Source organism: Sceloporus undulatus, chromosome 3, assembly GCF_019175285.1.
Source record: "Sceloporus undulatus isolate JIND9_A2432 ecotype Alabama chromosome 3, SceUnd_v1.1, whole genome shotgun sequence".
Classification (NCBI taxonomy): Eukaryota; Metazoa; Chordata; class Lepidosauria; order Squamata; family Phrynosomatidae; genus Sceloporus; species Sceloporus undulatus.
Window position 1 is genome coordinate 232485196 of NC_056524.1, and position 14603 is coordinate 232499798.

General features: G+C 38.4%; 1 protein-coding gene across 1 annotated transcript in view; it reads right to left on the minus strand.

Moving 5' to 3' along the window:
* DOCK10 (dedicator of cytokinesis 10) overlaps window positions 1–14603 on the minus strand; it is a 190322-nt gene that overhangs the window by 74714 nt on the left and 101005 nt on the right. Inside the window, exons 12-21 of the mRNA XM_042458523.1 lie at window positions 14337–14555; window positions 13765–13887; window positions 13015–13097; window positions 8887–9009; window positions 6329–6408; window positions 4170–4357; window positions 3189–3254; window positions 2318–2410; window positions 1769–1892; window positions 1295–1416 (exon numbers count right to left, since the gene is read on the minus strand). Of these exons, the coding sequence (XP_042314457.1) occupies window positions 1295–1416; window positions 1769–1892; window positions 2318–2410; window positions 3189–3254; window positions 4170–4357; window positions 6329–6408; window positions 8887–9009; window positions 13015–13097; window positions 13765–13887; window positions 14337–14555 (1221 nt within the window). The remainder of the gene's footprint in view (window positions 1–1294; window positions 1417–1768; window positions 1893–2317; window positions 2411–3188; window positions 3255–4169; window positions 4358–6328; window positions 6409–8886; window positions 9010–13014; window positions 13098–13764; window positions 13888–14336; window positions 14556–14603) is intronic.

Genomic DNA, 14603 nt, shown 5'->3' on the forward strand with positions numbered 1-14603 from the left:
GCACATAGCATGTTGCTGGACAATCTTATCATTAAGGTTGCCAGTTCAGGACTGTTCCAGGCCCTGAGGTTTTTAGTCCAAAACCTGAGACATAAGGATGGCCTGGTGTCACTGAATGTTACACATTTAAGTATGAACCACAGTTGCTCACAGCTTGCTACTCAAGCACCCAAACAGGAAGGAAGGAAGGAAGGAAGGAAGGAGAAAATGTAGAGAGTGAGAGAGTGTCTAAATAACTTAAATGTTCCAAATCCCATCTGGTCTTGGATGCTAAGTAGAGTGAGCTCTGGTTATTATTATTATTGTTGTTGTTGTTGTTGTTGTTGTACCAGGAGTGAGGTGCAGTGAGTGAAATGGGGGGAATCCAAGATGGGGCAGAGGAAATCCTGGGCTTGGACAGCAGACCTTGACTACCAGAACGGAGGGCCCTAGTGGGAAGGTGAGGAGAAATAAGGTCTGATAATTAAGGAGGGGTCAGCCCATGGAGGGCTTTAAACGTCGACAGCAGGAGCTTATACTGAATGCAGAAAGGGAGAGGGAGCCAGTGAAGTGATGCCAACACAAGAGAGATATGGTCAGAGCGGTGAGAGGATGTGATAGTACTTGGTTAGATGGCAGACCACCAAATACCAGATGTTGTTAGCTATATTTCACAGGAAGGAACTGTCAAACCAAGTCTGAGTATTCCTTGCTTAAGAAAACCCTAGATTTATGATGTTATCATAAGCTGATAGGTGACTTGAAGGCACTTATATATACACAGAGAGAGTAGGGGACTCAACAGACGCCTCCTTTGGGGTGGCCTGCAGCCGCTGCTTTCCTTGCCGGATCAGGGCTGCGGCAACTACACATTGTGGCCCTGATCTGGCCTTTCCATGGTGCAAAAAGAAACCACAAAAAGTGACTCCTTTGTGTGTTGTGGAAAGGGTGCCCTAGCCACCATAGTGGTGGCTTTTTTCCACTTCTTCAGTGCAGTGTGTGTAAAAGCTACACCAAAGACGCAGTGTGATGCCACCCACCATCTGGTCAAGGGAGCGGCATGGGAGCAGGTGGCAGGCAGTTGCCATGCCCCCACACCGGCTCTTTATGCTGGTCTGTAGATGACTTAAGAGAGAGCTAAAATTGACTTCCACATCCAGCTACATGTAGAAAGTGAACTATTTAGTCTTCATGTCATTGAGGAAGTATGAGCAACTAATGACAGAAAGGATATAAATACACTGTAAATATTCCAGATCACAAGATTTTTGAGTTCTTTCTTCTGGGCAGAGAAATTGTGCAAATTACAAAATACCTTTCCAGTTGCAGGATCCTGAAGGCTTAGATAACCGGGAGGCAGGCTGGTTGCCACTGGTATGTTATGTTCTTGAGACACTAGCTGGTTCTCTTTCAATAAAGGGAGCCAAGCATATCCCACTGCATTCAAAAATAAATAATTATCAGTACAGCTTTTTATATTATTTAAATAAAAAGAAACCAAATTAAGCAAAATGACCAGAGAAACAGTTCATGTGTGAAATACTTGACCCAAAATGATAATGATATGTTCATAAAGGAATAATTATGAGCATATAAACAACCATGTAATATACAGTCGCCCAACCTCGATTAAGTGCGGAGATGCAACCACCATTGATTCTAATGGCACGTATGCCAGGCCATGTGTACAAGGGCACGCCCTGTGAGGCTTAAATACATGCAAGCCTCTATTTTTGCAAGGGGGTCCAGAACGGATCCCCCATGCAAACAGAGAACCAACTGTACATACCTGATGTTTCTAGGGCTTCTTTCTTTTTGGCATTAGCTTTTGCATTTATGTCACAGGTAACATGGTAAAATGAAAACAGAATGTGATGTTTCTTGTGGAGTTGAGTAGGTAGCTCAATTTTCACCTGAAATGCAAAATGTTACATCTATCTTCAGCTGAAGTAGATACCAATAAAAGTGAGAGAAATACTTTTTAAAAAAAATCAAGACCAGCTTGATCCTGATGTATTATTGATCATGACCTATTATCTTAATATTTCCTGGAGCTCTGAAGCTGCACCATCATTTTTATACTGTGGAAATAACATACTGGTACTATGAATGCAGAGATTATGTGAGTATAAAACGCTACCTAGTTACTGAGTGGAATTACTCTGTGAGAATCAAACAACTGGTTGTGATCTCAGAAGAGTTGAACTATTTACACCACTGTGCAAGCCTATATGCCACCTAGACTGCTCAAGGCAACAGTAACAGTCTTAATTTTTAAACCTATCTTAAATGTGTCTATTAATTAATGTTTACTTAGTAAGAGAAAGCACAGACTTACCTCATCATAGAAATCAGGGTTCTGTGAATGATGTAACACAGCTGTGTATGCTGTTGTTGTAAACAGTGGTCCACCAGGCTTCCCATAGAGACACTGTTTGGAGAGACCATGCTTTTAGTTTTGTGGTTGTGTTATCAAATACTGATTTTTGTAACTACAGCTTGACAAGCTTTATCAGCCTGAATTCTCATAGCTTCTACACAGACCTCCCTGCATTAGAAGGCTGTAATTTTGAAGTGGACTGTAAATTACATGAAAAGGCATAATCCAAACAGCTGTGAAACAGGTTCCATAAATACAAAAAGCCTTGAGGCCCTATAACAGTCCCATGTGTAAAATGGCAGCTCAGTTTTGGAAAGGAAAGAACAGGAGAGTTTCACAAGACTTTGGTGGTATGGCACAAAGTCCAGAAAATCACAGGAAAAAACACACACAACTAAATCATTTTACAAAGACATTTTACAAAGACCTTGAGTAAATCTAGAGTAGTCCTCTGTTTCCCAGCCACTGATGACAATGAAAAGTGTGTTTGTAACAGGAAGACACAGCTAACACAGTAACAATACCCTTGCTGTTCTCTCCACTTACATTAGCTACATTTCCATGGAGGGACACAGATATAGGTCTACTTTTATATCACCCAGAGTACTGCTCCCTCTTTAAATCGTTTTAGTAACACTGCAAAATTGGGATTTCTAACAATTTTCTTTGATATTTGTTATTATAAATGAGCATTATAGCAATATAAAAGGTTGTGTAACACTATTCACATTTTAAAAGGAACAAGTAGAATAGTTTCTGTTGTAGAGTATACAAAGAAATCTTATTATTATTATCATTATCATTTCAAACAGGATCCATCTTTGCTCACCCTCACTGGCTTGGCCCCTTCTTCATCTGAACTTTTAAATTCAATACAGATTGTTATATTCCTTGCCTGCAACAGAAAGGTGGAAATGGAAATAATTAGCTCATAAACTTACATGCAAATTAAACAAGTGTCAGTTATACAGACTTTATTCCAAATGTGGCATTTTTCTGCCAGGCTGAATCTCAGTGGCATTATGAAGCCAGAGAAGTATTTGGAAATGTTTAACTTCACGTCAGCTGAATTATGTGAACAGTACAAAAAAATACTATTCAGCTACTAATCTTTTAATTATCATCTACACCTAAAATTTCTTAACATGCAAAATGAGTTTTAAGATTAATTTATACAAATTTAAGGCTTCAATCCAGTTTTGTTGTAAAGATTTGACCACATACATAATGGACTGATTTTAACCATTTGCCCTGAAGGACATATGGCTGGCACATTTTGATGAAAACATGCTAAGAAATAGTCCTGATTCCACTACCTGTAGCTGTTTCACTATCACCATCAGCTACTATTTAAAAGATGACAGAAAATTTTATTGAGAAATTTGAAATAATTTTTGAATCGAGCAAAAAAGAAAAAGACATAATCTGCCAGCATCATGCCAGTGCGAATCAGTATTAAAATTAATAGAATATGCATGCTTGAGTTTCCAAAGATCAACAGTTTTCAGAATTATTCTATATACATAATTAATTAATGGCCAATGATGTTGAACTTGTGGTGAATGGCTGATTATTAGGTTCCAATGAGCAATAAAATCACCAGTCATCTTTTCAAGTAGTCAGATTCCATTTTGTGAATAAGAGGTAATAAAGAATCCTATACCTGCTGTGGATTTTCCCTAGAAAACTGCTTGGGCCTTCTCAAGGGATTACAATCATAACTGTATTTACAGGGGAGAAAATCCCACAGTGGAAATTATTTCTGAGCAAATATGTCCTTTTGAATCTCTTTTATTGTTGAAGATCATACCTTATTGAAGCATTTTTGACTATCGTATTTTAGATGTTTGGGATAGATATATATTTGGTTTTTATATACTCTGTAAGTCTGGGAGTACTTTGTAGATTCTTGGACAAATTCCTCTACTTCTACTGTGGGTTGATGCTCCTTAATATCTTTAAATGGTTTGACTGGAATGAAAGACGATGTTACACAATCTTGGGGGGAAAAAGAAAGAAAAAATCATTCAGTCTTAATTGTACAGTCTTTTAAAATTATAGGCTACAATCTACAAAGTCCAGCTGGAATCCTGTTGGCTACTCCAAAAGGAACAGATGTATTCCACTAATAATTGCTGAAAGGTGAGTGAGCACATAGCCAAATTCCATTGATTCAATGGATCTACTCACAGTAGGATTTAGGCCCATATATTATTATACCCACCAATACCCAATAACCCCAATAACAGCAATATTATTATTTGAAGTTAAATCAGTTAATCCAATGATTACTTTCTGTCTTAATACACACTCTTAAAATAGTATCCAGTCTCTACTGTACTGACAGACAGCATCCATTCCTGGAAAAGAGGAGAGGCACAGCATGTTTCTTATGCTGTCCTAAACACTTGTAAACCTCCAAGGACAAGAAGGCAGGGGGGCATGTGAAGCTGCCGGGTGGAGGAGGAATTGTTGAAAACCAGCCCTTCCATTTTGTTGACTGATATCTTGTATCAATATACAAAGCCATCAACTGAACAATACCCATAACCATTTCAAACCCCCCCCCCCCCCCCCACACACACAATTGTTTAGATTTTGATAGTCACAGAAGAGGAAGCTTGGCTTTCAATAATTGCTTGCCAATCAACATGAGTTTTTAAAATATATATTAGAAAAATAATTTTAAAATAATTTAATATATGCACTCGGGTTCATATACAGACAATTTAAATATATTTTATGTATTGAATATATAGAATATGTCTTGCATATAAAGGTAAATGTTTCCCTTGGCATGAATGTCTAGCTGTAACTGACTGTAGGGAGCGGTGCTCAACTCTGTTATTGAGCTGAAGAGCCAGCGTTGTCTGAAGATAACTCCATGATCATGTGGCCAGCATGACTGAATTGAACACTGTTACATTCTCACAAAAGTGGTACCTATTTATCAACTTGCATTTGCACGCTTTCGAACTGCTGGGTTGGCAGAAACTGCGACTAGTGACGGTAGCTTACTCCGTCCTGTGGCACTTAAGTCTTCAACTGCCAACCTTCTGACCTTGTACAGTATATACCTGAATGTTATTTTTACTCTCAGCTAATGTGATGGGCTGGACCTGTACTGATAAGACAGCTGAATGAGCCAATGGAAATGGAGAGCATACTCCGTCCCTATTTTAGCCCACAGCATGTCTCCAAAAAGGGATCTAAAGAGCTGAGTTTCTGGACAAGACAGATAGATGTGGGGAGAGGAAAAAAGAAGGAGGCTGATTTCTTAAAATATGTCTCTGTGAAATTTTGAGATATAAAATATTTTAAAAATTGTACAAGAGTGCAGTTTCCAGATGGTAAAGCATAGTTGTACAGCTGCATCAAATAAACAAGTAAAAGATGCATGCCACTAATGGTGGCCTTACAAATCCTATGCAACAGGCAAAGAAGGAAACGTGAGTCATATGTTCTTCATTGTCACATGTGTTTATGACTTGTGTCAAGCCAAGAGAGATAATCTTTATTTCCCACTCGGATGAATGAGCATCTCTTTCCATCTCACAAGGTCTGCAAGTATATGGGAAGGAAATAGTGAATAATCCATGCTTCCTTTCTTGACACTTCTATGGAATAAGTGAAGAGAACCACTAATCATTTTCTCTATGGACTTTTATTCCCTAGATGGGTGGATGACATGGCTTTAGATGCCAGCATGCCAATATCAGAGCTTGGAAAAGGTACTTTTTAAAACTACAACTTCCTGAATCCCCCAGCCATCATTGCAGGTTAATAGTGCAAAATCTCTTTATCTGTCTTTCTCCTGCATGAGCTTTGTTCTGATATATAAGTACCAGAACCAATTAAAAGTGTTAAAAAGGTTAAAAAGAAGCATTCATTGTTTAAAAAATTGCCAAGTCCTAATAATAAGGCCCAACAATTATAATATTTCTTAACAGTTATAAAATGGAATCATACTTGGGTGCTCCAAAGGTACACAATCAACTGTGATTTCTAAACTGCCAGGAATGGTCTGAATTTTATTGATCTTGTCTGCTCTGAAAATAAAGAAATGTAAAATATTTTAGATAGTGGATATTTACAGGAAAAGCAACAGTTACAGTATGGCATAAAATAATGCAAAATGTAATCTGATTTTTTTTTTTAAAAAATGAAATGAATGGCTTAATCTGGGATATTTTCTCACCTCAAACAAGAATTACAATGAATCACAGGTTATAAAGATGCCTAGAGAAAACTTGTGTGCATGAGAGTGTGTGTTGGTTTTGAGTAGATTTGAGCAGTAGTTTTTATCAGGGACAAAGCATATAGGTAATGATGTGATACATAATAAATGCCTGCCTTGTAGGTTTAATTCTGTGTGAATTCTATAATAACCCATGAATTTAGGAGGCTAAAATGTCTTCTCTACTTGAATGAGGGTTAATGTGTGGAGTATTGGTTTTGAGTAGCACAACAAAAGCAAAATATTACCATACTCCTGTATAGGTTGGAAAAAATTGACCAAACATCAGCCCAAAAAACCTGGGTCAACATACATGGGTCAGTGCAGGAACAGGGACTCAGCATAAAGGCAGTGACAAGAGTTAGAGGTGAGAAGCCCCTCTTGGTGAAGCAGGGCATGGAAGCCATGTTCCCACCCCATTGCCCCTCCCTTGCCCAAACTGGAGAAAGATAGGCAGCCTTCCCTCCTTTTTTTTTTTTGCTTGAGCAGTAATGTGGGGGGACCCAAAGAATGCAACACACCTGCAATTTTGGGTGCTTGAGGTGAAGTGGAATGGAATGAAGAGAAGTGATGACAGCCATTTTTAATAAGTGCTTACTGTATAAGCCTCATTAAGCTCGACATTCTCTCTGCAGAGAGGCTTATATGGTAAATCTCTACTAAAAATGTTTGCCGCAATCTCTCTGTAGAGAAGCTTATAAGAAGTCCCTATTAAAAATGGCTGCTGCTGCTCTACTCCGTGTCAAATGCCCCCAATGGTGGGCACACCTTAGAACCATAGATTTGGTAAATACCACAAGGGACATCAAATCCAACCCCCTGACCTGCAGGAACCACATTCTTTTGAATCTCCTACGTTGCTGGTGAATGCTGCTTGGGTTGAAAAAGAGGACGAGGAAGAAGGGTAAGAAGGAGGACTGTCTTTCTTTTTCTGGTTTGGGCAAGGGAGGAGTAGTGGGGTTGGATCATTGCTTCCATGCCAAGAAGGGCTTCTTGCCTCTACCTCTTGTCATTGCTTTCACGCTGGGTCCATAATAGAAGAAGGTTGCTTTCCTTGTTCTTCTCCCATCCCAACCCTCTTTTTCAGACCACATTCTCATTCCTTTTCCTCATTTATGTTCCGTTCCCTATCTGTATTTGTATAGATGTAGGCATTTTAAGATCAGCAATGCTATTTGCGCGCGCGCGCACACACACTCAAATAAATAATCATTTCCTTCTCTTTAGCTCTTCTTAAGTATGTTCTCTCTATGCATTTTTAAAAGAAGAAATAATGTTTGTTAGATGTCCCTCATTTTATCCTCAGTTTAGCCATGGGTCATAGCAAAATCCATAATTCTGGCCCCCAATCCTGCCCTCAACTTATATATATATATAGCATATATGAAGTTGATGTACCATAGAACATTTTACTGAGCTGTCAGAATGAAGCAAAATAATGCTCCCAGTCCAACTGAAGTGAGTTGTCTGACAGAGAAAAATATTCCTTATTACATAATCTTATTTCTGTTATTTTTCAGTGACAGCTGTTCTTACAGCAGGAAATAATTCTGGTCAATATTCTTCCCCTTGCCTGTGATAGTTTTGAGCTGTAGCAGATCATGATGAAAGACAATGAAAGAAATGTAAATGCTGCTGAGGTGACATTATTCTTTAACTAAAAGCACTTTTATCACCTTGGAATCATTAATCATATAGAAAGCCCTTTGTCTAAGAGGAATGCTGCTGCAGGCATGTATCTGCATACAGCCCTAAATTTCATGATTACCAGCCCTCCATGAAACCTGAATCAAGATCCAACAAACAACATATAAACCTCACTTCATTAAATTTTTATAAATTAAGTGAGCACACATGGGAGAACATGGAAGGGAAATAAGGCCTTCATGAAACTAAATAGTTATTGGATAAAAGGAACACTGAGCACAGGAATTACACTTAATTAATACCAACTGTAAAGCTATACTCCATGAAATATATTTGTGCATATTTAATTCCCACCCTTCTCATACCTTTTCTCACTTCAACCAAAATTCTATGCAGAACTGCAATCAAGTAGGAATGAAGTTGGTTACTACAGCAAACACCTCACCATTCTTCCAGGTGAGTTTTGCTGGAAGATCAATTTTGGTAGAATATTTGATTAATGTGAAAACCATTCCATGAAATATGATTATTTTGGCAGGATGTGTGTGTGTGTGTGTGTGTGTGTGTGTGTAAACCAAGCAACTAGACAAAAACAGGCAGAATGATACTACACCCTTGCACACATTCAAGAAAGATTCCTTACCTTCTATATTCTGCCACTAGTTTCATTAAATCATCTGTTGATATTTTGCTACTTTCTTGCCTGAACAAAGGTGAGAACCTTGACTCTCTGTCAACAGTTCCCTGATTATCTTTAAAGACTGGCCTATAATGAAGGAGAGATAACACAGTAAATGAAAATCAGTAAATTAATCAATACTCTTCCAGAATAACTGTTTTCAAAACTTTAAAAAAGACAGGACAACCTTTTCAATTGAAACACAATTTCCTTTGTTACTGGGCATGTGCTTTCAGCTATCTTTATAATAATTCCACCATTTTGTTAAAAACCATATACACAAAATCAAAAGGAAATCCATTATCTTAAAATGAAATGTAACCTTCTTGATTTTTTTAAAAAGTAATTTTCCACTTATGTATATGTTGAATTTAATCACGGCGTGAGTACTGCTTCCAAGTGGTCCAACAACAGATCCATGCCAACACTTAAAATTAAATCAAGGGTCATCTAGTTTCTTCATTATATTACCAAAGATATTCCATGCATATTCACCTGGAAATAAGCCTTACTGAACACAGAAAGACTGACTTCTGAGTACACTTTCATAGAACTGAACTGTATCTGTTCTTAGGCACATTTCTACAGAGATGAGGAGTGTTTGGCCTCTCAATGTACCTGGACTATAGCTACAGTTTACAGCTGACCATACTGGATGGAGGAATCTGTTGGGCTGGTGGAGGAGCCTCATGGTTCAAGCTCTGCAAAATGGTGGTTGAGGCGAGGGAAGATGAATAAAGAACCCAGTTCATATTTGGAGGGGTGGGAGATTTTTATTCTTGCAGTAGTTAACTGCAAGTCAAAGACTTCATCTCCTACAAATCCTTCTTTGTTGTCATCTACAAAACTTTCCTCATACTCTACTATTAGATTCCCATTATGATTCAAGAGTCCAGCAGCTGCTTGAACACAGAGACACATTGGCCATGCTGGATGAAGCATCTTGAGAGTTATTGTCTAAAGAAGCCAGTTTTCCAAGCTCTGGATGATTTACATCTATTATTGTAAGTTTGGAAGATATTCTGCAGCTTAGGTTCTAAAATTATTTGTATGAGAATAGAAATGGAAGGAAGAAAAATATACGGAAAATATTTGTGGGGAAGCCAGTCTTCCAAGTACAAATCATATTTGCAAACTCTGGCAGCTGTGGTAGGAATATGAGAATGGGAGACTGACTTGTCACATTGTAATTCTAATACATGCGGTAATTATTGTCTCTGTGTACAACCCAAAGACCAGGACACTCAGATGTCTGCTGTGACACAAATAAAGGGACAGTTCCTGCTGCAAGGCTGAGAAATTCTCAGATATAGGGTAACTTTGAAAATACAGTATGTAAAAATTACACTATGGCCATCTCTGCCTGTTTTAAATTAAAATAGTAAAAAAACCAAACCCATATTAAATAGGAGTACTGCAAATGCCAGAAATTAAAGAAATGGAAAGCACATTCACAGTCCAAGGTTTCTGCTTTTTATCATAGTCAAGCCACCTCTTGTGCAGTCTGTTCTTTGTGTCCAGCAGAAATATCTATTTATAAACTGTCAAGATTCCTAGGGAAAATTCCACTTCACTATCCTCAGGATAGGATAAATCCATGCACTAGAGTTTGGATATATGAATTAGGTTCAGATACATAAATTAGGTATATATAGCTGGATACATTAATACAATGTGCCCTACCCTTATGTGAGGATCTGTTCCGGATCCCTCTGCATAAGGGAAATTCTGCGTGTGCTGGAGCCCCATTGGAAGTACAGTGGTGCCTCGGGTTACGAAATTAATTCGTTCCGTGGCACCGTTCGTAACCCGAAAAGCCTTCGTAAGCCGAATTGCCATAGGCGCTAATGGGGAAAAGCCGCGATTCCGTGCGAAAAAGCCAAAAAAAGCACCAAAAGTTTTTTCGTAACCCGAAAAAACATTCGTAACCCGGAACAATGTTTTCCTATGGGATTTTTTCGTATCCCGAAAATTTCGTAACCTGGGTATTTCGTATCCCGAGGTACCACTGTAATAGGACTTGCGCCCATGGCGCACACGAACCATGGGTGTGCCTCCCATTAGTTCTTCCGGGGGCACGTGATGGGCTCTTCCAGCGCGGCTTTCAGCATATGCTGAAAGTTGCTTATGGCGCGCTAGAGTAAAATGTGGGCGCGCTGTATAGTTTAGATATAGGAATTAGGTATTGATCTCCATGTGCTGCAACAGTGCTGCAGCGTTACCCTGTGTTCTGATTCAGATGAAATGTTCACAGCATGTGAGCTGTCTCCATCTATAATTTGGTCACTTGCCTCTCTGGGATGTACTAGAGCAGGACAAATCCAGTGGGATGGCTGTGAGGTGTGAATACTTGACACAACAGTGCTCCTTGCTGAGCTGCTCTACAGAACGTTTACAAAGTAATCTGCATGTTAACAATACATGGCTTAATTGGCCATGTAGCAAAGTAGAAGAACATCCAAAATCTGCAAAAATGTGATATCCTTGTTGGGCCAGCCAAAATGCATAAAATGCATGTTGCAAACTTTCCAAGCTCCACTGGCTTCATTATCAGGCAAAAATGTTTTTTAAAAATCATAGAAGGGGGAAAAATAGGATGATGTTAGTCCCAAGTCTGCATTTTGTAAAGATGTAGCTGTTCTCACTTCAGGTGGTATGGAAGGATCGACATTCATGCAGGCAGGCCCCTCCTCCTTCTGGCCATGTGCATATTCCAGGGCCATGTTCCCACTTACATTTAAACCGGTTTGTGATTTGCTTTTGTTCTGGGTCTGTGAATCGATCCCACTTGTGGTGTCATTCTCACTATGAAAGTAGATCTTTTCATATTCGCTTTTTTTTTTTAGCATGATTGTCATTCCCACTAGTTTGTGCCACTTTAAAATGGGTGTCAGTCATCTACCCCTCAGCAACCTAGGCTGCTCAAGCACACCATTTTCTCCTTGAGCAGCCCAGCTTGGGAAGTTTTTTTTTAAAAAAATGACTGTCTAAGCGATCCATTGGTTTTGCAATGACTTGCCTCGCTGAGCTACTGTCAGCCCAATCTCCTGGCTCACTGCCTGAGTAATTGCAAATACAATGCAGCGCGTATACGGTTAATTTTTTTAAAAAAATTTCATGCGCCCATAGGTCACACCACAAGCACAAAGGCAGTGCTGGGGGGGGGCAATGGAGGATTTGCAAAGGAGAGATAAACACTCCCGTGCCATTAATTCCTCCCCTCTGGTATGATGCGATTCAGATCCATTGTTCCCACTTGTTGAACATGCTTAGGAATTGATTCTTTTCAAAACAACTGCCAAAATACTAGTGTCAGGAAAAATTGATTTTTTTTGTGTTTGCCTCACTTCACCACGATTGAAACCGAGTGCATTTGGTGTGGAACTGGCTTCAAGTGGAAACAGACATATAACCTGACTAGCAATTCACTTTAAATCATAGTGGGAATGTGGCCCATGACATACAAATCTAAATTACATTATTATTAATCCAATTAAATTAGCTCATTAACTGGATAATGATAGATGGAAGTTAAAATGAACTCGTTCAACTATTTTGGTTTCTTCTTCTACAATATATCTTGATGTGTAAAGAACAAATATATAGTATACTAAGAGTACAATACTAAAGTAGGCGGGAAAGAGATATGGAGGGCTTAAGGTTTGAAGCAGTCTCTAAGGACATTTTCTAAAGAAAAAACAGTTAGATAAGAAGATCGTAGTTATGGAGAAAGTTGTTGATAAAAGAGAAATTTTTTTTTTATGGGAAGAGCTGTTAAGAAAGTATTTACTACAAACAAAAAGGGGGGGATGGTGGGATGGGGGAAAAGGTGTTGTATTTTGGAATGCAAATATACATAAATGTTGAAGGTAACACGTAGGGGATGTAAATATTGTAAACCTCAATAAAGATTATTACTAAAAAAAATTAGCTCATTAACTAAATTAAAACTGGCAGAACAGAAAAAAGGAAGATGGTCATTTTTGTTCAAGTTACATGATTGATGATGAAGTAATGAAGCTGACCCCTTTTGTAGTGTCTACTAGTATGAGAAACTATTGAAAACTGGTATTTTTGTAAGCAATTACATACCGTACAGACCAAGCAAAAGGCATCCGATACTTTCCTAGCTTGCTGCAGAACTGTTTGTTAGATTTTAACACTTTCTGGGCCCACTAAGTAAAACAAGAAAGGAGAGAAACAGCTGATTCCAGGAAAAATATATCAACAAATCCCAGAAATACCATGTAGGTATTATGTTCCTAAAAGTTCTGGGACTTTTATTATTCACAAAAAGGTGTGACAATGTAACTTTCCACCACTTATGATTTCTGCATTATCTGCGTTAGGGAGGAATTTCTAAGCTGCGTAGTCCAGATCCCTGTCTGATGCAAAAAATCCCAAACTAGAACATCCAAAAAGGATTGCTGTGCACCAACTGTTTGAAAACCTCCACTGATGGACAGTTCAAAACTCCCTTAGGAGATCAGTTCTGTTAAGCCGATCTCACAGGTGAATCTAATTCATCTATGGGGAAAAACAGATTTGTAAAATCCAGTTTAATAGCTAAACAGGTTAAACTCCCCAGCTATCGTATTCCCTCTCATTTCCATTAAAGGTAATGAAAAATTCTTATTAAATGAAATGGAAAAAAACGCATAAGAATGTTATTTAAACAATTACAGTTATGGAAAACAGTGCTTTAGCGATCTATAGAACTGTAGTGGAAAGTCAACTACAGTTCTGTAGATTGCTAGAGCACTATTCTCTGTTACTTTTTCACTTCAATGGTTGACTTTCCCCCTAGCACATGAAAGGCATTTAAGCTTTCTCTTATATTACCTTGTTGGAGTCTGGATTCCTTATGTAAGGTTCTGCACTGGTAGCAATATTTCCCATGAGCACCTTTTCAATTTTTGCCACCAAAACTATTTCAGAGTGGGGATTACATATGGAGAAAACTGCCTGGGATTAGGAGACAAAACTCATTAAACATGGTGGAGTTGCAGAACTTGTAGAACAAATTGTTTTAATAATTAACAGATTCTGTGAATTCAAGATACAGAGAAGTGCTTTGCCCAGCTCTGAGTATGCCTTCTTCTAAATAGCCTTTGTTGAGCACACATAATTTTGTTGCTATTTGCTATGAAATGAATGAAATGCCCTTAAGGGGGACACAAAAGGCTGTGCTCTCAATGGAGACTAACTGTTGAATGTGAACCATTGCTCTAGGCATGTCTCCTTAAATATCCTCTCCTGGCTACTCTTTGTGAATATTCCATTCAAATCAAACTACTACATGGGTGGACTGATAATACAGATGCCACGCCATTTTGTGAAATTAATTTCATTTACTATTTTCTGTTTTAATATGCAAAAATCAAAGTTTATACAACTAGTCAACTTCTAGTTACCTGTTTAGGATACTTTAGCCATTCTTCTGGAAATCCTTTGACCTGTGGTTCTTCCTCTTTGGTACCAACATTCTCAATAGTTCCATTTTCTAGTGAGGGCAAAGAATTTGATATCATCTGTCTAACAACAGTATGATTTAGGTCCACATGGAAATCAGCAGATAGTTTTCTGTTGTCCCTTGTATCAAAAAGAGCCACACTCACAAAGAAAGGCTCTATCTATGAGCAAAGAGTAGAAACAAAAAGAATAAAATTAAAAATCAGAAT